The 22901-nt window shown below is 45.2% G+C and overlaps 1 protein-coding gene across 17 annotated transcripts in view; it reads right to left on the bottom strand.

Moving 5' to 3' along the window:
- The window catches only part of Rgs8 (regulator of G protein signaling 8), a 40847-nt gene extending 18886 nt beyond the window's left edge, over positions 1-21961 (bottom strand). Inside the window, exons 1-9 of one of the 17 annotated variants that reach the window (XM_063240242.1) lie at positions 21733-21961; positions 21064-21236; positions 20808-20865; positions 9384-9457; positions 8693-8745; positions 7687-7807; positions 7403-7531; positions 4885-4986; positions 4041-4105 (exon numbers count right to left, since the gene is read on the bottom strand). In XM_063240242.1, coding sequence (XP_063096312.1) covers positions 4041-4105; positions 4885-4986; positions 7403-7428 — 193 coding nt within the window. In that variant the 5' untranslated portion in view covers positions 7429-7531; positions 7687-7807; positions 8693-8745; ... (2 more) ...; positions 21064-21236; positions 21733-21961. Of the gene's footprint in view, positions 1-4040; positions 4106-4884; positions 4987-7402; positions 7532-7686; positions 7808-8614; positions 8634-8692; positions 8746-9383; positions 9458-9579; positions 9754-9796; positions 10131-20807; positions 20866-21063; positions 21237-21732 lie in introns of those variants that run through there. The other 16 variants (XM_063240243.1, XM_063240233.1, XM_063240236.1 and 13 more) reach the window with 16 other exon arrangements.
- Between the last annotated feature and the right edge of the window lie 940 nt (positions 21962-22901).

Below are 22901 nucleotides of genomic sequence, written 5' to 3'. Positions count from 1 at the left end.
CTTTCAACAGTCCCATTCCACTGACCTAGGTTCCTCAGGGCCTGGCAGTCAGCATAGACACTCTGTGCCTGTACAAACAAAGAAGCAAGACTTAAGCTCCAGATAAAGGCAGTGAGGTGCTGGGGTCACAGGTAAGCAAGAGAGAGAAGGGGAAGAAATGCAGGGTAAGCTGCCCTTGGCATGAAGTAGAAGGGAATGAGTCTAAAAAATAAGGAGGAAGAAGGCAAAGAAGAAGACGGAGAGAAATAAAGGAGAAGGGGAAAGGGAAGGAAGGAAGGAAGAAGAGGAAAGGAGAGAATTTATTCAGTTATTCAGCATTTAGGACTGAATGTCCCTTAAAAGCTGGACAAAATAACAAACATATGCCTGAAGCTTATGAAGAATAAAAGGGAAGACACACAGTTTCCTTCCTGTTCTGAAGCAACCTGCCACAAAAGATCTCTTATAAACTAAAAGTCTTCATTGTCCTGGGTAAAGCTGGCAGGTGAAAAGGCTTACACACACACACACACACACACACACACACCCCTTCAAGCATTCTTCAAGCACAATTCATATGGTAAGTCTAATTGTTACTGGATAAACAGGAAAAAACATATCAAATTAACAAACATTAGAAATCCTTACAATGAAGCTATCAGCAATTTCAAATTCCATTTCATTTGTTAGCTTAAATAAGGAGAGAGAAAGAACACTTAGAAAGTGATTTCCTCTCAGACCTTCCTGGAAACTGTTCCTCTTTGTACTACACTGGTAAACAAATACGATTGAAAAGAAAACCACTCCAAATATTTACCTTCTAGATAATTTCAATGCTAAGCCTTAAAAACTATCTAAATTACTTCCTTTTTGCCTGAGATTTGAGCCCACTAGGTGCCTTGCTAAGAAGGGACCTGGACAAGGAGGGCCCTTTGGTCCCTTTTCTGGTTGCTGAAGTCATTCCAGCTTTGAAGCATTTTACATAACCCTGCAGGCAGCACTGAGTCGAACCACCTGCTGTCCGTGACCTGTTATTGCCCAGGCTCGGTGCTTGCTACACTGAAAACCTTAGGACAAAGGAGTGGAACAGAATCCAACCTCCAATGCATCCTGCTCCTACTCCTGATCCTCCACATAGAGGTGAGGAAACGGAATTCTAAGAGACTGGGGGGCTCCATCAAGGTAACCCCACCATCCTGCAGCCGAGCTGGGTCAAAACCGGGAGCACCAAGCCACCTATCAGCTAGTGCTCTGCATTTAATCCCAAAGCAGGTTCCTGAATTAAATAGAAACCATGCTCTAAACTAAAAGCAACTGTTCTGCTCCCAGATCAATTAGGACTTCTAATATTGACAAGACAGAGTTTAGAAGGAACGCTGGGTGCCAGATTTCTGTCTGAAATCTTGAGACCACCTAGTGTGTAGCCAGCACGCTGTATTTTTTTTTTTCCTGTTACAGTTGGTATGCGCGCCAGGCTTTTCAGAGTGCTTTCTCCATCAGGAATTGACGGTGTCTTCTTTATCTTTGTTCCCCTTCCCAGCTGCATAGCACAGATTCTGCACATACTGATATTAAGCACATCATTTTCAAAACGAAAGAGTGCCCCAAACACCCAGGCATAGCAAGGATGGCAAAGATGCTTTATGGATTGAGAAACAGGTAAAGTAATCTTTTGGATTTTATTAAATAGAAAACTCGAGGAGGGCTGCTAGACGATCAAACATTTTTCTGGAGCCCACTCAGGAACTCTTTACTTCTCATGACATTTGATTGTCTTAATCAGAAGCTCCACACACCTCTCATCAACACTGCACCTCCTAAGGGACCAGCACAAGCACAATCCCTCTGGAAAAGCTTAATCGGGCTAATTGAGTCATACACCAACCCAAATTACTTAGACTTTTAGAGAGTTGTCAACACCCTTTAAACTAACCTGGGCACTAACTCTCCTTAGCTTTCACAGAGTAGTAAACACTCAGTTTAAGGCTTTAAATTCTACCAAGAATCCCTCAGTAAAGATCCTTTTCTTCTCAAGGACATTCACACTACCGTTTTTTTTTAAAAAAAATTCCGTACTAAACAGAAATTAAAAAGCAGAACATCAGACTCCCAGAAAGATCATAGAACTTCAAAGTTCAAAAAGCCTGTTTCTGTAGTCATTGTACAAAGCAACAAAGTGGTGTCAACTCATAACCCCTTAGTAGAATCCTCATCTCAGAAAAGGCTTATTACATTCCCAGAAACCAAAACCATCCCTGCCAAAGCAGAGCCAAGTGTCTTCAGAGCTAGAAATCACTGAATCAAGCAAAATTAAATCTCTTAAATCTCCAGGTATTCCACTGCCACGACATAAATATATTTTAATCATCCAATCACTAACCTCACCTCCATAAATCTTGTACATAACAGTTTAATATTAAAAATGGGCTACAAAATTCACAACCTTATCCTCAAGGCACATTTATTTTGCATTTCATATGGCAAAGTATCATTTATTTTAATACACCATGCCCTTACAACACATCTTTCAGTAAAGAGTCCCAAATCCTCTAACTGTCCACTTAGTAAATTTCCTGGATGCTGGTGTCAAGTAATTCTAACCCCATTTTAGAATGAAGAAACAGCCTTGGGGATCTGAACTAAGTGAAATCAGTTGTGAGGCTGAAATAGAAATCGAACTTCAAAATGACCTTGAATCAAATCAAGCCACAAAAGAAGGTATAAATTGATAGTGACATTTACTTAGCCAAATGTGACTCAAGAGAAATAATCAAAATATTCTCATTTTTTAAGAAAGCATTACTGCCAAATCCTAAATATTATCTACCATACATATGCCATTAATTTGGCAAATTCATTGTGTAAACGTACTGTTTGGAGTATGACCAGATGTTATATATGCTGTTTTTCTATGCTACTTTATTTTCCTGCCTAAGTATAACTGCTGAAATATTTAGGTAACTCTTTGCCTCACAAAATTACTTGTTACAATATGTACTTATTCTTAGATTTTGATTTTAAAATCTATTCAAAAGCACTCTTTAATTAGTTTATTAGGAATCAGGGCAGAGTTGGAGGGAACTGTTCAAAAAGTTGAAAGCAAACTCACTTCTAATACCTTCTAAAAATCACAGTGTCACCGTCAAGACCCTTCAACTATCTTGTGACTAAGCCAGCTGCACAGTGCCCTAATTGTACCAAACCATGTTCCCCAACTAAGTGGAAACAACACACCAGCTCAAAGCTTTCTGCTCCCAGATCACTTTGGACTCCCAGCACTGGCCTGACGTACTCAAGAGGAACCCGGAACGTCTGTCTGAAACCTTCCTGTCCCTTCACAACATCTTCTCTCCTCCCACCTCTGCTCTGCCTCTCCGTGCACCGAATGCCGCCTGGGATTTCAAAGCCCAACAAATCTAGACTTGCTCATGAAGAGAAAAAAGAAGAAAGTTTGACTAATGACAAATTACCCTCCCCACGCTGAAATACCCACAAGCCCTTCTGTCTTTGTAGGAGACAAAAGATTAACAGCTGAGGAAAGAAGAAATGGAAGATGAGGGAAAGCAGAAGTTGTTTTCTATTCAGAAACAATACAATGCGGCTAAGTTAGTAATCCCTCAAAAAATAAAAAAAGACAATTCAAAATTCTGTCAACTCAAGAGAAAATGAAATGCACAAAATATTCCTAGGAGGTAAAGATTCCGCCCCAGGTCCTCTGGTGGAAAGGGAGGGGTCAGTTCATTTTATAAACAACATCTGGAATAGAACCCAGATTCTTGCAGCTCATCAAAGCCTATACTCCAGACTCCGGTACTAAATCTTCTCTGACTAAAATTGCTGAGAAGATGAAGGCTTTTTGGGACTAGACTTTGAACCAGAAAATAGAAAAGGAAAACCTCGGCCAAAGCATTAAATTACCCATTTTCTTATTTTTCTGTTCTTTTAGTCAGGAGGCTCTGTGAGCGCAGGACTTAAAACATCTGTAACCCCAGCCCAGTACATGGAGGCTGGGAGGCACTTGGACGATTTACTACCATGCAATGGGACCAGCGTCTACTTACACTTATGAGAGAGAAGCACATCAAAGGAATCTGCCCACCTCGTAGCCTCCTCAGTGGATAATCTCCTAGGAAAGAAGACACATCTTTTTAAAATGACCTCTTCCTCCTCAGCCACCACAAAGATTTGCTCAGGAGGACAAATTGGAACAACGGGGGACAAATGAAGACTACAGCTGGAACCCTGCAATTCTGTTGCTGTAAATTTGTACATCCTTAAGTAATGGTTAGAAAAACCTCAGGGTGCAAATTCAGGGTATTGGTTTTCAATCTGAACAAAAGCTAAGTAACATTATGACTTAAAGACGTCATGGGAACACCAGAAAGAAACTGCTGTTGGAATAAGAAAAGCGAGACTCAGCCCATGACTCTGTCTCTTGCTGTCACCTTGAGTTCTTCGCCTCTGAAAAGGGAATAATGATGCCCATGCCAGAGCTGGGTAAAGGTGAAACGAGGTGACATCTGTGACATCATTTAATACAATTCCTGCACAAAACAGGCGCTGAATCCAGATTATCTGCACCTAAGCATATTTTTAGAGTAGCTTTCAATGTTTATTTCCAGATTGAGAACTCAAGTTGACAACTAAGTAGAACCAAGCAGTATCCTTCGACACCCCCAGCACCTAGAAGATGCGTGACACGGCTCTCCTAGGAGGAGAAGGGCCCCCATGCTGACACAGTGAAGCTACGCCTTCCTTCAACTCACATCAGGGATATCACAGGAGCTGCTGAGAGGCAGTAATGCATTGTCCTTGGTTATCTGGCTGCCAGCTCACTAGAGAAGACTAGGTTATACAACTCAGCAGCCCTTGGTGGGCATCCTACTGGGGCTCCATACTACTCACTTGAGAGCACGGTTGGGTTTGTCGGGAAGGATAGCTGTGAAATCACTGCAGGAGTCTGACTTGTGAGACAGGCATCCCAGTCGAGTCCTCATCCCTTTGTTCCTGAAACAAGCATGGGGCAGAAGGGATCATAGCCATCAGCTCTATAGAGGGCTCTGGAGCTGCTGCTGCAGGTGTCAAAGGGCATCCCCTGTCCCCACACAGGCAGGTGGCCCCTGAGGAGCTTGCAGAACAGGCCAGGAACATCTCCAGAGCCAAGGGATGGACTCACACCTTAGCCTGCCCGCTGGCATAGCAATAGGTCCCCTGCCCTGTCCCGTCCCTAGAAGATGAATGATTTCTAATGCTGACAAGGCAAGTATCAGTGATGTAGTCACTAATATGTCAGTGATGATCATTAGCTTGGAAAAATTTCTAAACTAAGATTCTCTGTGGGGAAAGGAAACACAGTGGTGACAAAATAACAGTTCACATTTTGCTTTCCCCCTTGTAGGGCCAAGGAGCAGCAGCTCCTAATTGCAAAATCCAGAAGTCGTCCTCACACTCAGAGTAGAGGAGGATTTGTGGAACACAGGGCACAGCGCAGAGAGCTGCAGCACAGACCTCGGGGCAAGTGACCCCCACAAAGGTTCTCCCCACTCATCCTCACCCGGACAGGGCACAGATACAGAAGGCTCAGCCCAGCAAGAGTGATTCCTGCAGTGAGGCAGAGGGCAATTGACACAATCCATAATTAAGAACCAATATCCCCTCTGTCAATTCTTCTATGTGGTTAACCAAACTCTTCTATGCCTATTTATATTTTGACTTGTCTCAATAAGTACTTTTAAAATGTTAAGGTATATGTTGAAATTTCTCATATAATTTTGTTTTCCAAATGACCCTCGCAATGACAGGATCCAGTGACAAATCATACTAATGTTTCTTTCCTGCTTCTAACAGTAGCCCCTGTTTCCCTTTAACCAAGGACTGGCAAGCTACGTCCCCACAAGGCATCTGTTTGTGTACATGGAATTTGATTAGAACATAACATCACTGTTCCCATATTGTCCAAAGCTGCTTTCAAATACAAGGGCAAAGTTAAGTAGTTACAACACAGACCAGGTGGCCCACAAAGCTAAAAAATATTTACTCTCTGGCCCTTGACAGAGTAGACCCCTGACCTTTAACCACGGTAACCTCTCATGTTGAAGGCAAAGGTGAGTGAGAAGAACTGTCACCAAATCAGGACTCCAGACTGATTTATAAAAGGGAACTGCCACGTGGGCACTGGTAGCAACGTGCCAGGGAAAGGGTCCTCGCAGATGCCATTGTCCATATTGAAAGCAAGTCCTTCAAGCAAGTCCTGGATACTTTTCTCCTTTTTTACAAATCCTAGAATTGAGCAGAGACCTTAGAAGTCATACAATCCAGTTACTTCTACATACTTCAGATGAATTTCCATCCCTGATCCTGGTAATTGTCTTTGTTGCCAGAAATCTTATCCAACAAATGCCTACTGGGCTGGCATTATATTTGGCAGGAATGGACAACATTTGTATTCCACAGCACATCTCTGAAGAACCTCTTAGGGCTAGAATATCCAAGTTTCCAGAAATAACTTCTCTCCTGCAGAAAAATGGCCTGCACCTCGTCAGCCAGGACATTCTGTGAAGCCATCTATTTCATGGCATTTCAATACCCTGGCTATAGGTATTCTTTCTGCTGACATCAGGAGCATGTATGTGTCCACTCACTCCTTAAAATCACAGATACTCACCACCAGGCCACACAAGCAGCTGACCAAAGGCCCTTGAGCCACCACCTTCCATGAGTCCAAGACAGGTCCTGTTCAGGCCTCATGAGGCCAGAACCCTACATACAGTCAACTAGTTCATTCCTCAGTGCCTTAGGATCATCAGTCAGCTCACTGAACCCTGAAGAACAACTAAGAGAACTCTCAAAAAGCAGCAAATCCATGGATGCCACTTAACAAGATTTAGCAGGAACCAATGTAAGGCTACTACTTGTTACCCAGTCATCGTGATTTTCCCCGTTTGTAAGTCTTCAACAAAATACAGTTTGAGACAACATTGTTTTTATTTTCCATCTTTCCAGGTACCTAAACTGGACTCTTCCTAGATAGATCTAAAACAACAGGAACAGAAGCAAGTGTCAAAGTTCAAGTTCCATGTAGCATTCTCCTCTGATGTCTTCTCTTTATAACCCCTGGCCCAGAAACTTGTAGAGGTCCTGAGTGATTCCATACAAGCCCATGCACCATCCCTCACCCCACCCATAAGTCACTGCCAAGAGGTCCTGCTGGTCAGTGCACAGAGCTCAGGTCAGCCCTGCTTGCAAGCCATGACTTTGCAAGAAGCACACAGCATCACCAGGGCAATTCATGCAGGTGGCTTGGGGGACAGGCATGAGAGGACCACCCAGAGGTCTAAAGGCTTGGGCCAAAAGTCAGGAGAGGTGGGGAGGTGGAGAAAGAGGAGAGAGACAGGGACAAGGAAACAGGTCAGGGATCCATTACCTGCGTGGCATCAGTAAGGCAGCCATACAGGCATTCGGTTATCGTTAACCCTTGGGCTGGTTTGCAGGGACGTCAGAGCAGGAACCCAGACCACTGGGCTCAGGGATTTACCCTTTCACTTCCTCTCACCTAAAATCAAAGAATCTGCTGTAAGAGGAGCCACCCTCTCTCACTGGACTGCCCAACATGTCCTTCAGCTGGTTCTTTACCAAAGGAACTCCTCCCCATGCACAAACACCCCAGCCCCCACAAGCACCCGCTGCTTCTCAGCAAGGGCAACCAACCAAGGATGGAGAAGATCAAATAAGTGGCTTTGCACTGCGGACTGTTGGTCAGGAGTTTCTACTTCCCCAGCCACTGGCCATCAACAGAAATTGGGACATGCGCCCCCAGGGAGGCATGAGCCTGGAAAACCAAAAATTACTGTTGTCTTTTTCTTACTAGAGTGGGGCCCAAGTGACCAAGCAGGAGGGGAGGGTGGGGAGCCAATACTTGCTCCAAAATAACTTGATTGACTCCTGCTGTGCTTCTCACCTCCCTCCAAGTGTCCTGCCCTGGGTGGGTGGCTGTGGATACCTGCGGAAGGTGGGAACCAGAGGGAGGTGGGACTGACTCCAGGGGGCCTTGGCAGGTACCCTCTCCACAAGGGCTCGCTCCTTTGCAAAGGATCCCTGGCACAGACTGAGGAAACGAGCATGCAGGTCATCCTTTCTCACCCATGTGGAGGCTGTGTGACCCTCCTCAGCCTCCTGACCCATTCCTGACCGGAAGCAGGGAGGACGTGGGGTGGGGGAAGGGGATACTGAGGTTGATTGGACTCTCTCTCCTGAGGGTCTCGGTGCTTCAGGCCCTTTGTTCCCACAGAGAGAACTGATAGGAAGAAACACATGAGGGGAACAGCCTATCCATAAAGGATTCCCCTGGGGGGACTCTGACACCGCGCATAAAATCCATTTTCAAGAAAACCTAATTTAGATAGATAAGTCACCTATGTGAGCTGCGCCATTAATAATGCTTTGATATTAGCCTGAACATTTCACAAATACTTTTTCAAACTGCTTTGCTAAGAATGCTATAATTAATTAAAATAAGTGTTTTATGAAAACTAAAAAAAGAAAAACATTAGGTTTTATATCAGGTCTCATCCCCATGGATTGTGTTCCCTTGAAAACAGAGACATTTCTTCAGTCACTGTCCTAACTAGACTAGTACCTGCTTGGCCAGAAGTCAGGAAATCAATGCCCTTTACAGCTATAAGGGTCCCTTGAAAATCAGGTTCGGGTCACCTACGTCTTATTTCCTCTTGCTCGTGTGATATCTTCCAGCAGAGGGGCCTCATTCTCCTGCAGTGGAGCAGAAGCAGATACTACTACCCACACGGAACACAGCAAGGTCATTTAAGGCAGGGGTCATTTAGGGCAGTTCTCTGTCCCTACCTTGTCACCCTAGCTATTTCCACTGCCAGCTCACACTGGCTGGCCCATGCTGTTCAGATGCCTGCCTCTCTCTTTCAAATTCGTTCTGCCCACTAACCCGCACCTCTTTGATGAGCCCAGCTTTGGGCTCCACTAAATGAGAACCAGCAGGATCCTCTGTCCCACCTGCCTGGTCCATTCTGACACATCAGCACTCTTATCCCATTTGGCTCAGGACTGATGGGAGACAGAGTAAGAGATCACCCAGAGCTCAGGACATGCAAAGGTATGATTGCCCCCCAACCATGCATGCATCCACATAAGTGGGCCCCAAGTCACAGGTGACTGGAGCAGACAGGATGAGACCTAATGAGAAAAGACAAAACTCAAGAAAAAAACAAAGGTTAGAAAGCAAAGATTTAAAAAGACGGAGAGAGAAACTAAGAACCTCAGCAGGGAGAAAGCAATCAATATGCATGAAGAGGCAAGTTAATTAAATATGGATAATGCAATCGGCACACCAGGGCACCCCGGAGAGGAAAGAGAACAGCAAAAGCGGTACTCACTGTCGCTGACCAGTTCTCATGGCCTGCAGTTCTTCGCCAACTGGATGGTCAGAGAGGCTGCGGGTTAAGGAGCTCTGAGGAAAGAGCAGATCTTTTTTTTAGCAGTGGAATTCTTGGCGGGTGGAGGGCACGTTTGCACGGACACACAGGCTCATGCATACACACATATACACAAGCGTGCATGCACACAACACACCTCCCACCACTTGAGCCAGGCAGCAAGCGGCCCCACTGAAAGCTCTTCTCTCTGCTTGTCACATCCAGTAAATACTGAAGCAGCCTACACCCGGCTGGCGGCAGCTCAGCTCCCGGGCACAGTCTGCGTGCCCATCCTCATTGGCAGGACGCAGGAGGTGCCCCTGAGCGGACTGACCTGGCACGCTGCCTGCACCTTCCTCCTCAGCCTCACTAACCTGAAGCTTCTCTGGCTGCAGCTCAGGGAGAAGTCCCCACAGCCCAGGCTGCCTCTCTCTGCACCCAGCGAAGAGTCAGTATTAACTCTTTCAGGCCACCAATGAGCTGAAAATCAAGTGTCCAGGGGGCCCCTCCTAATGAGCTCTGCTGCTGGCTGAGGGCTCCGTTGCTGCACAGGGAGCATAAAGATCTTGCCCCAGACAGCTGCTGACGGCAGGAGCCAAGCCGAATCAAATCTCCTAATGAGCCAGGAGGAGGGGGCTGTCTTGCTGGGTGTGATGTGATGTGATAAATGCAGAGAGCAAGAAAGCTGTGGGGCAGGTCACACATCTAAATTCCACCCCCTTTCTCCCAATTTCTATTGTGCCACAACTACCAAACCAATCCACACAGCCCTGAAATTACCACTCTCCACTACATCTCCGTCGTCCCTCACTCTACAGAGCCGTCTCTCCCCCCAAGCCATTTCCTCGCCTACCCCTACCAGTGCCAACCACCCTGCTTCCCACTTCTTAATGAGAAATTTCCACCTCCTCCGCCTCCCCAAACATGCATATTTCCAACCCTGTGCTCTTGCCTCTCACCTGGCTTTTCCTGCAGTAGAAACTCACCTCTCTCCCTCACCCATCACCTAGCAACTTCCCCCGCCTTGCGTTTGTGACAGTGAGACTTTTCCCTTTGTTCTGCCTCATCTGCACATCATCCCTATTTTTCGGTCCCTTCCAGTTTCTCTTCCAAACCTCCGTGCCCACATGGATCTTCACACTGCCTGCTTCTATTCCAGAAGGAAGACTCCTCGTGCTTGTCCTAATGTAGTAGTTTTCTAAGGTTGCTGCATGGGCCAGCAGCTCAGCATCACTTTGAGAATGAGTTGCACATGCCAGTTCTCAACCTCTCCTTGCCAGACATACAGCATCAGAAACTGGTTTTACCTTCCAGGTGATTCCGATGCATGCTAAAGTTTGCAAACCACTGTTCTGGGATAAAGTTTATTTTGTTTACCTCACTCTGGGTTTCTAAACCTGAGTCTCTGTATCTATTCAAGAACAACCAACTTTTTCCAAATATATGTAGCTTTTTCTGCAAGTCATTTCTGAAACCAAGAAGGTAATGGAAATCTGTACAGAAAGTGATGGCTTTAAAATAAAAGTAATAGATTCCATATATGTGACTTTGTAAAATGTATGAAGCATTTCCATGCACTGTCATTGTAAAATCCCATGCAGTAAAGAAGGTATTATTCATTATCCCATGCTACAGATAGAAAAACTGAGGCTAGACATGGTAAATGCCTTTTTCAAGGTGACATAGCACGCAAGTCAGCACAAGGACAAGAATTTGTGTCTTATGACTAACAACAGAGTTTTTTTCTGCTACGTCACGCTCGGATCCAGACTTTCTGGGCACATCTATTGGTGCATAACCTATACTGTGACAGTGAAATGATTCTGTCAAAGCTATTCATTGTCTGGTGGAATAAAAATTCTGATGCTGCCTCCATAGTGACTCATCCCTCTCTCTCTCTCTCTCTCTCTTTCTCTTCCCTCTCTTTCTCTCTCTCTCCCCCATGATGTCCACAGCACCCCTCTGCCAGGCAAAGGAAGCCCCAGATGCAAAATGAGATATGATACAAAATAAAATTTTTCTAATTTTTATGTCTCTTATCTTGAACCGTGATGCTAGCTGGAATTTAGAATTTAAGAAGACAGAGAATCCTTCACTTCTGGACACTTGTCTGGTACATTGCACCATAAGTAACAAGTGCACAAATAAAATAAAACCTTATTTATACCAGAAGGTGAATCTATATAGCTAATCGTTAATGTACACGGCTATGCACAATTTTGATAAGCATTTACTAAGTGCCAGACACTATGCTCAAGTTGCATTGGAATTTATCTTATCTAACTCACAAGAAACTTACAAAGTCAACACTTTTACAGGTGGAAAACATGAGACAAGCCATTGATAAGGGACAGGGCTGGTGTCTGATATCAAACTTGTGTTACTGAGCACATCACAGTATAATAGACGTGGCATCACCGAGGTACCCTTCTCTACCGCGCTGCAACAATAGGCCAAAGGCTTCCTCTCATGCTACTGAGTCTGATATCCAGGCTGAAAAGGCACCAGAGAGGGAGGACAGGCTGCAGATGGGCCCAAGTCTCAAGTGGAAACTGGTCAATATTAACCAGCCATCAGAGTCTGCAATTAGCCTTTAGAGAAATAATATAGTCACAGAAAGTCAATAAGTCAAATGTTCAAGTCAATTAATAAATGTTAAAGGATATATAAGAATAGAAAGAGCAGAGGGATGAAAGTGTACGACCATGCAGAAAAAGAGAAAATTAAAACCAGTTCAAACATTTCTACCAAAACACCAAGGAATCATCACAAAGCAGTCCTGCTTGAGAAACACAGACCTAAGTCTCCTTTTGTGGAAAAGTTCTAAAATCATCTTCGAAAAAGACAGGAGCATAAAATACTCCAGGGCACAACCAAGCTGAGCCTAAAGTAAAGCATTCCAGCGCGCTCATCTCCCCTAAAAGAAGCAGGCAAGGAGAGGCAGGGTCTACGTGCTCGGAGAATGGAGCAGTCCTCCTGGACTCTGCACTCCCCTGCTTTGAGCCCCGCAGCAATACAAAGGTCCAGATTTTTTTTCTGACTGCTCCTCTCAACCTAGTGGCTGGAAATAGCACAGGGCATTTCTACTGGCCAAGACTCGTGGCTTTTCCCAGGAAAATGGTGATGATGAGCCCTGTTTTGGCTGCTTGTGCTGCCCGGCTTCCCTCTGCTCTTCTCACTCCACAGCTCTCCTGTCAGGAAAACCCGCCCTCGCGCGTGTCAGTCTCTGCTCCTCTCCACAGCCCGCCGTCCGCTTCCACGGAGCTGCAGGCTGCAGCACGGAGGTCTGCTGGACAGCTCCGCACACTCGGTCTGCCATGCAGCAGCCACATTTCCTCACCTGGAACTCAGTTCCCACAAGGTTCTCTCTGTCCACAGTATCACTTCATCTTGGAGGTGACAAGTAAGGACTTTTTTGGTTTCTTTTCCCCATTCCTCTTGCTGAATTGCTTTTAAATCTCGTTATATTTCTGAAATAGTCCTTAACTCCTTTCACTGGCATTGTGTCAGTGGGGAGTCAGCTCCCAGCACCTGCATGTCCTCCCCCAAATGACCTCTCCCTTGCCCCACCCACCTGCAAATCTTCTTGCACACTACACAACCAGCAGTGACCTGGTGAGCACGCACCGTAAAGCGATCATCTGTACAATAATCTTCGATGGGTCTGCTGTATTTTGCAGCTCCTCCTTGTGCCTCGCCATTAGTTGGCCCCTTTTGCCTCTCCAGTTTTACATCCTGTTACAATCCTTTCCCTGTCTCATACACAACCATGCACCTGATTCTTCTGCTTTTTCCTCTGCTCAGGATGTCTCCCCCTGGATCTGCTTAACTCTCAGCTCCTTTTCAAAATCTGTGACCTCCAAGCTCACAATTCTTCTTTCCAATCCTTCTCAGAACTTCTTCAATCAGTAGGAATTCCTCCAGTCCCACCACCTTAACAGGATGGTTCTGGTAAGCACATCACAGTCTTAGCAAACCCTTTTGATTTATGGTTTCTGATCCCCAGAACTGACTGTCTACACTGAAAACACAGACTACATGACTTACTTCCCTTGCTATCAATTTTCACTGCTGTACATGGAGCAGGTGTTTAATAAACTGGCTGAATTTGATTTTGAGTGCATGAAAATGTCTGAAAAACCACTGTGCTTTCCTAACACCAGAAATGTGTTAGACTTCTGCAGCCTCCCGGTCAGGACTGAAGTCAACAGAATATTAATGGCATTCAGGGCCAGTAGCACCGGTACAGAAGGCTTTTTTAAAGTACCCAACAACCCAGGCAGGACATGGTAGAATTAATCTCGAGCAAAAGGAGCACCTGGTGTTGTCACACGGGCCATGAAAATGCAATTAAATTGAAGATAAAGAGAATTAAAATCCGCAATACAATATTTTGAAAAGCCACGCTAGAAGAGGAGGTTTATTGCCAAATGCCCTTGGGTATTTATTTAATCAATATACCACCTAGTTGGGTAGTAGCACATTAAAAGCTTTTAATAAGACAGTCATTTGGATATTAGATTTGAATTCTGGTCAGCATGCTCAGGCTCTTCCACAAATCTTTTAAAAGCAATTTCCACCTCATAGCTTCCTAGTAACAGCAGAAACATGAATCAACATATGCTGCATTGATTTGGGGTTTCCATGGAGACTGGAAGGACACAAGGAAGGGCAGGACAGAAAGAGGCCACTTGGCCCAAAATTCTGTCTTAAAAAAAAAATGCATCTCAATTCCATTCCTCTGAGCATTAGCAGCCTCATTTCCTGTTCATCAGCTCGAGCATCCAGATATTGAATTTGTAATAACCCTTTTCAACTGCTCCTAAGGAACTTCGAAGGGGACAGGGAGAGAGGTCAGTAGCTAAAGCTGGGAACCCATGAGGTTTGCAAAGAAAGCCAGAGAAGCACAGGATTTGGAATCAGAGGAAGAGGCCTCTGACTCTATTCTGTCATTAACTAGTTCTGTGGCACTCACTAACCTTACTAGCTCTGTGATCACCAGTTAACAAAACCAGGAGCTTTGAACTTTTTCTCATATGTAAAATACAAATCCTAACACATGCCCTATTTTCCAGGGTAAACATAAGAAAGAAATGAGAAAAATCCATGGGAAATGCTCTGCAGAGTCCAGTACCCTGCCCTGTAACATTATGTTTGGAGGTGATCTTCACTTCCTTTAAAAGGAATTTTTCCAGTGAGCACATAAATGGAAAAAGAAAAGAAAGAGAGAGAGAAAAAGAAGGAAGAAAGAGAGAGGTTATCAATTTAATGGAGAGTAGATGGATGTGGGATGTGGAAGTCCAGTGACAGTTGTAGGTTTTAATCCCAGCTCTGTAATTTTTAGATCTGTTACTTGTTTTCTCTGAGCCTCATGTCTACCATGGGTAAAATACTTGTACTTGAATATACTTGACGAATACAATGCTTGAAGATACTTGTACATCAGGAGTGTAGCTCAGTGGCACAGTGCCTGCCTGGGAAGCACGAGGTCATGAGTTCGATCCCTGGTAGCCAAAAGGAAAAAAAAAAAAAAAAAAGATACTGGTAGTAACTGTACTGATGTCACAACCTTGCTGTAAGCATTAATTTGGTCCTGTAATATGACATCACGATACGTGAAAAGTGATAAATGCTGAAGTGTAAGCCACCTCTACCACCATTCATTATTGGCCTTCTCCACTGTTTTACCATCAGTGAAATGGAAACTAGAATTCCCACTGTTCCCCCGCTTGACATAGAGGGGTTCTTTAGATAAAGCAATTTGATTAGCTATTTGGGAAAAGGTGCTACATAAACAGAATGTCCTTATTCAAAGATTCTTTTTCTTTATTTTATTTATTTATGTATGTATTTATTTTTTGCCACCAGCTTACTGGTTTTCTACTCACCATAGGCTTTTTTCCTTGGTATCCTTTTCTTTTTATTCACTGCCTTTGTATTTTTGCTTTCTAAAGGTGTTTAGAAAGAAATTTTACAGTTAAACTTTATAGGCAGTGGTAAACAACCTGTAATTGTTCCTCCAGGATCCTAAAATTAAATGGTACAAAATTAGAGACAGGACCACACGGTGCTCAGTACTATACCTGGAGCCCAGCTATCTCCTCCACGCTCTACCTTCTTCCCCTCACAGACATTTAAAAAATCAACCAAATGAAATCCTGGGCTTTATGCTGGCTCCTGATTCAAATTGAAAACTATAAAAATGTGATGAGATGATGAGGCAAATTAGAGCACTGATTGGGTCTCTAATGATCTTAGGAAGTCACTGTTAAATTTTTAGTGTGATACTGACATGGAGGCTGTTTCCCTTTAGGAGACCTAATCATTTTAGAGAATCATTTAGAGATCTGGAATGTTTGTGGTTGAAATGATTTTCAATCTGTGCACTGCTTTTACATCTTCTAGAAGGGGACATGAGGACACTGGGGCGAGGGGGTGCGTGGATAGGGAGTCGTGGTTCTGTTTTCTTGACTTGTATATGTTTAAAGTTGTGCATAACAAAGTTTTAAGAACAGTGTGACCAGTGACAATTAAGTGAAAAACAGGAAAAGGATATTTGAGTGGGAATTGATTTCCCATGGCCCTTCCACCGTAAGTTTCCTCCCTACAAATAAACCTGTTTTCAGGAAAAGAGCAAACGAAGCCAAAAAACTATAATTTGCCTCCGTGAGAGTAGTGCTAACACTTGTGGGGCAGGTATTGGTTGTTAGATATCAACCGCACAAATTAAACTGTAAAAAAATTGCTCAAGACCACATCTCTTCGAGACATAGTCAATATTCCAAACCCATGGCTCCTGAGCAGGTCCCAACTTCATCCTTCTGCTGCGGCAGAGCCGTCAGTCTGCAAACACCAATTCCAAACCACAAATTAGCGCTGGATGAAGATACATATGATTGCCTCTTTGCTCACCTCTCCAGCCCTTCTCTGTTCCTACTTTGATCCTGATCTTAAACCCTAAATTCAAGTTTTTACCGATTAGCTTCCTGGTGAGCAGCCAGTTTCCATGAAAGCAGCTGAAGGGCAAGAAGGAAGGGAATGGCGGGGAGAGCTGGCGTAGCTGTAGGATCCTTCCCAAACCTCATCTCCTGGCTCATCAAGATAAGAGGTCTAAAGTACCAAGAGGCCGGGCCTCTTTTCCCCATCTAAACCCTTCCAATCTATCCGCATTCACTCACACTCTTCCTTCCCACTGCTCCCAGAGGGCCTATTCAGTCCCTCCTCCTGTGGCCTTGAGCCATCTTTTTTCACTTGAGTCCTGCTTTGTCAAATCTCTGTCTTTGTTCTTCTTCCTCCATGTATTTCTACACTTAGCAATAAAACAATTAAGCTCATTTCATTAAAAAAAAAAAAGTGTACTCTTGGGTGTTCCTCCCTTTGGCTGCCTGAAAAAGGTCTTTTCTCTGTTTCCTCATTTCCTATCCCACCACAATCCTTTGCAATCTGGCTTATAATGCATCTCCTGAAACAGCCACGTTGATATTGTGAGGTCCAATGGACACTGCAGTCCTTGTTGTTAAGGCCTGTTGGCTTATTTGCCACTACGGCCATTCATTTATCGCATTCCTGCCCCCTTGAACTCACTGGCATTGCACTCTGGCAGCTCGTCCCCTCAGCTTTTTTGCTAGATCTCTCTCCTTTGCCAACCCATAAATGCTGGGATTTCCCCTCTTAACTTTGACTCACTGCTGTTCTCTCCTTGCACGCTGCCTGCACAATCTCATTTTGGCCAAAGTATACTGACTCTGGTCCCTTTCCCAATTGTATACACTCCTACAGCTTGCAGGTTACTGAGTGTACACCCTAAAGAGAATCCAGAGTCACAACAAATGCAAATATATGCCTAAAAATCATGCACGAAATATCCCCTTCTTTTCCTTACCCATTTTATCTGCCATCCCCACTCTACCCACCCATTACACACACACACACAGACCTTTGTCTCCTCTGAAATTGCTGATACCAGTTTCTAACACCACCATCCACTGAGTAAGTCAAGCCAGAAATAGAGAAGTAATTAGAGGAGACTCCTTTTCTCTCATTTCCTCTCTTCCACCAATTACCAAATCATACTGATTAAATCTCTTTCAGCGTTTTCAAATCTGTCTCCTCCCCTCCATACTTACTACCACTGCCCTGATTCATGTCCTCAGAGTCCCAGTTTAAGGGCCCTAGTAGATGTCCTCAGTCTCCTATTTCTGTGATCCAGCCCATGTCCATAAGTTCATCTCCACCCTGCAGCTATAATCACCTATTAAGACCCCAAGTATGACAGTGCTCCATTCTGGCAATCTCCAAGCCCTCCTGGCTTAAGCTTAAAGTTCAAGCTTAACAAATATCCTGGCATGAGCATCAAATCCAGTGGGTCCTGTCTACTCTGAGAGTCGCCTGCCATTCCCCTATTTTGAGCTTCTCTATCCCACAGCTCCATATTATTCACCAAGTTTACATGCATCACAGGCCTCCTCTGCTCCATCTCCTCTGCCTAGAATGCCTTTGACCTCATTAAAACCTATTCATCCTTCAAGCTGCCCTCAAGAGCACTTCCTCCAAGAAGCCTACCCTGAGCCCCATGGTAAAGTACCTTATGAGTTCCCATGGCTCCTGAGTATATTTCAACCTAACACTCGGTGCAGAGAGGTGCCCGTAACTCTCTCCACCTAACCAGACCCTAAGTCCACCAAGGTCCCAGACAGTATGCTTATGTATTCAACCTTCATTTATTCATTCCACTAACATTTAAGTATCCCTGAGTACCAAGTGCTGTCGTGTTTCAGGCATGGATATCTTATATTTCCTACGTACATTACTTAAGCAAAGGGTGTGTTTTTCACCTCTACATTTCTAAAACTTAGCACAGTGTTTGCCACTAAGAAAATGCACATAAACGTTTGTTAAGCTGACCTGAACTAGCCAGCAGGAAGGCAAAGCAGATCACGTTTGTATGTTTGGAACAGGATGCTGGCTGCTGAGCCAGTGGAGTCATAGAAATGGTACAGTGTTCTGGGTCAGTGACAAGGATTCAGGCTCCAACACTGCTGTCGCGTGGCAGACTCTCTAATTTAGGACCTTGCTTTCTTATATTTGAAGTCAGAATTACTAAGACAATGCTAACTTCTGGTGTTACAGGGTAAGAATCTACAGAGACAGAGAACCAAACTTAGATGGGAAATTATTCAGCCTTAAGAAAACACAAAGGCACACTGAAAGCAGCAGAGGCCCAACACCAAAGTGGGGGTGGAGATGGAGGCTGCAGGAGGTGGGACATAGGAGGGCCCAGCTTTCAAGGCCTCAGGGCGGAGTGCTAAGCAGGAGATGATGCCACAATTGAAATGTGGCTCCTTCCTCCTATCTCTGCATGCCAGGGCACCAGTTATCAATCTCCTCCCCTTCTTAGTAATAAAAGCATCACCACTTGCCATCAGGGTCCACAGCTGTGGGCAGAAGGTGGCTTCAGCATTCTCCCCCTATGCTGAATATAAAATAAGCTCTTTCTTTTTTTAAATTTTATTTAAAAGGAAAAAGAGAAAAAACAAAAACAAAACAAAGCAGTGTAAGGGTACAAGTAATACAGAACTACAAAAAAAAACAGTAAGAAATCATCAGTTAATAGATTACATATTATCATCTTAGAGATAGTTGCTCAAGTCACAGTATCAAAGCATACAAAGTGGACACTCAAACAGTGAGACTAAAATAAGCTCTCTCTAATCCTCCATTTTTAATGACTCCAGGCAAAGGCTTTCACATCCTCCATTCCTGCTGCCTTCTAACCCATCACCCAGATCAGGCAGAAAGAAGGGCTACTCCACAGCTACCCAGCCGTGAATGGCACTTAGCCATACCAACAGGAAACAATACGGCACAGACTGGCACCCTGGGATAGTTCCCCCACAGGAACCTGGTCTTAAATCCGCAAAGCCCTCTGGGAAATGAGGACTCTCAGCGAGGCACCTTGCCTTCAGGCATGTGGCGGGTACACATTAACGTCTGCACTGGGGGCGGGAGGAGGGACGAGGGCTGTGTGGGCATGCTCTGATGCACAGATGCTGAACAAATTCTCCCTCACACTTTTCCTGACAGGCAACACCCTGGTAGGAATCAACCTTAAGCCACTCAGCTTTCCCAAGACACCCTCATCCTGGGACCTTCTATTGAAGGGCTCAAAAGCCTCTCGAAATTGCACACAGAGAGCACTGACGAAAGTCCTGATGAGAATGATGATATTTTAGGGTAGTGCAAAATGTCCTACTACACGAGTAACAGAGGAAAGCTAAGCAGTGTTTCTAGCATCTCTAGAGATGCAGGTGTCTCTAGAAAGAGGAAATGAGAAAGCACAAAACAGAAAGCCTGGAATAGGATTAATCCAGAAAATGCCCTAAGCCCTGAAGTTACTACACATAATACAACTTCTATTTTTATAGCACAATCACAACTTACAAAATTCTTTCATGTCTCTAGCTCAACTTGAGCCTCCTTGAGTCTTTATGGCCACTATGTCCTGGGAAGTTAGAGGATTATATGGCATAATTTAGGGAAAGAGTCGAGCAAAATTCCTCAAGCTGGATTGTGAGAAGCTAGCATTATATTACTTCTTTAGCTAAACTTTACAAAAACCTTTGAAATAAGTGGAGCACTTATTAGTGCTCCCATTTCCCAGAGTAGCAAAATGAAGGTGCTCTGTGACCCCATGCAAAGGGCCCTGGGTAATTCAGTTAATGGTCAAGAAGTCTTGAACTCAGGACCTCCAGCGCTATCCATCACTCTATATCTTTGCGTGTTCAACTGTTGCAGCTGCTGCTGTTCCATCACTGAGAGCCACATTAGTAGGGGTTGTCATAATGCAAGCATAATGGGTTTTGCTCATCCATCCATCCATCCATCCACCCTCTCACTTGTCCCCTGAGGGTACCTAGAATTTGTAGCATGGCTAATGTGGCTAAAAAACCATGTTCTCCGGGTCGGAGCTCACTGACTGATGGGAGAAAGATCTTAGTTTCATTAGCAGATTTAATTTAACTCAACAAAGGGTATGAGTGAATTTTTAGATTTCTTTGTGTGTTAGAAACTGTGTGAAATTTTGCTAAAGAAAAGATTTGATACCCAGGAGCAGCTTCCTTGACCTGGTCACAGTAAGACATGGACAGTGTTATACACACCCTCTACCCACTCCCAGTGGCCTTCCACCCATAACACCAGCTTCTTCCAGAAAACCTATTCTACTGACGAGTAGGAGAAAACAGCTAATAAAAGCTAGATTATTGACTGCTTACGGACCTATCATTCCCAAGAGGACAGCAACAGCCATCCTCAGCACAATACTACACGGGATGTTCAGTGTTTAACTTTTGCCAAGCAGTATTAAAATCTCATGAACACAGTTACCTCACTCCTACTTTCCAGCACCTCCTCCAACCTTCAAGAACACCCTAGTTTTCCAAATCTGTAGGAACAAGAGATCCAAAATCACCCGAAGGTGTAGAATAGGGTTAAACTTTTCTTCATTGTGTCAGTAGACAGCCTGCATCCCAAGGCAAGGACCTACAAGGTTTTCAATATGTGGTCAAACAGTGATTGATACTAAGTAGCTCTAACACAAAAGGAAGAGCCATCCTCCTCCTTCACACTCCAAGGGACTCACCATCTAGACATGCCAAGGACTCGCCATCCTGTAGATCCTGTGTCCTCAGCTTGCTGCTTAGAAATCAGTGACCTCCAGTACACCCTAATCTCCCTCCAACTTGTTTTGAGTCTGCTGCATCAGAATGTGTCATGAATGTTTGTCTCTGGCAGTGCTGGAGACCTACATGCTGTCTGGAACAAAAACAGATGCCGTGTGCCACCAGACTGCTGTGCCGGTGACCCATTCACAAACGGTGAGACAAGACATGAATGAGACTAAGAATAAAGAAATTGTGCGATGTCCAGACATCAACCCATAATGTGTCAGAGCCCCCTAAGGGATCTGAGCCTAGAAACAGGATCCCCTTGAACCAGAAAGCAAGTCTCGGAGGAACTGAGGAGTTGGGGTCCAGGGTGATAAAAACAACGATGAAGTTTCCAGCTTAGTACCTACGGCTAGAAGGATGGGTACCTCCCTGCACCTTGCTTTGGACAAAGCTGTCAAGCTTCCCCTGCTCTGGGGAGTTCTACCAGAGGAGGAGTGGGGTTTATGACAGGAGAACAGTCCCTTTCTGCCTCAAGGTATCCTGCAGCTCCCAGCAAGACTCAAGGCTCGACTGGCTGACCTAGGCACCCACCAAGCAGGCTCCACCAAGCAGGCCTGCTGGAAGCGGCTGCTCTCCCTTACCTGTCTGGTGGTGGGCAGTACAGCTGGGAAGAGGTGGCTGTTGTGGACCCCAGCTGGGCATGGCTCGGAGAGGCCCCGAGCGACAGAGCCAGCCACCTTGTAGTGCATGGGACAGGGTGGTGGTTGGAGGCGCCCCTCAGCACAGCCCCCTAGAAGAGCGGCTGTACCATGCTGCTCCTGCTGACTCTGCTCGGCACCAGGCTTTGCATCTCATGAAAAAGGAAAGAGCAAGCAGGCAGCGGGGAGGGGGCGGGGAGGCGGAGGGAGGGGAGGGGACCCTCTGACAGATGATGCGCACTGCCGCACAGTCAGTGGGGGAGGACAGCGGGCTCCAGCAGGATGGCACTGCCTGTGTGGCTCTCCTGCTGGCAGCTTATTCATCGCAGCTGCTTCCAAGGGGCTGGTGGCTCTCTGGAATTTAGGGAGAAGCAGAGCACAAAGGGGTGACAGAATGTATAGGTGAGACAGGAGGTCACTGGCAAGGTGACTGACAAGGAGGAACAAAGAATGACCTGCTTTTACTCAAAATCAGACCAGAGCGGAAGCATTCACCTTATGAGATGGGGAAAGGGAGCAGACAAAGCCCACATCCTTGACCTGGCTTCAGGGTTGTCTCTCACCTTTTACAACCTGCAAAGCCTCTTTGGCCTAGGGTGTGGAATGGCTAGGCAACTTATATCAAGTGAAATGTCAACTTTCTCAAAGAGGAGAAAAAAATTAGGCACGAATGAGTATCATGCAGGAAATGCTCAGTGTCACTTGTCGCCTCTGCTAAAGCTGCCTGCCCAACCTCTGACTTAGGGGTTGTGGTGGCAAGAAAAGTGAGAGAGATCAGGAGGAGATGGAGAGAGCATGCCATGTGACACTTCTGTCTGAAGTTCCTCTTGGATGGTCAGGGGGGAAATCTTCTGGACAGCTTGGGCCAGTGCCCAGAGTCACTCCTGACCACTCGCAGTAACCCTTTGCGTAGATCCTAGAGTCACTGTGCACAGGCCTGGGCTGACTGTCCCCAGCTCCGCTGGCAACCACAGCCACAGCAAGGCTGCCAGGGAAATAAACAAACAGTGCAAGCCAGAGCAGACCAAAGATGCCGCAGCTGGGGAACTCTCCACCACCACAGCTGAGGAGGGAAACGAAATCTTTGCTAGGGAGGGAGGAGAAAGCAAGCA

This window comes from Cavia porcellus, unplaced genomic scaffold (genome assembly GCF_034190915.1).
Source record: "Cavia porcellus strain 051 isolate PalLab524CR breed Dunkin Hartley unplaced genomic scaffold, mCavPor4.1 scaffold_29, whole genome shotgun sequence".
NCBI classification, from domain to species: Eukaryota; Metazoa; Chordata; class Mammalia; order Rodentia; family Caviidae; genus Cavia; species Cavia porcellus.
The sequence above is the reverse complement of the archived record's forward strand: the minus strand, read 5'-3'. Positions and strand labels throughout refer to the sequence as shown.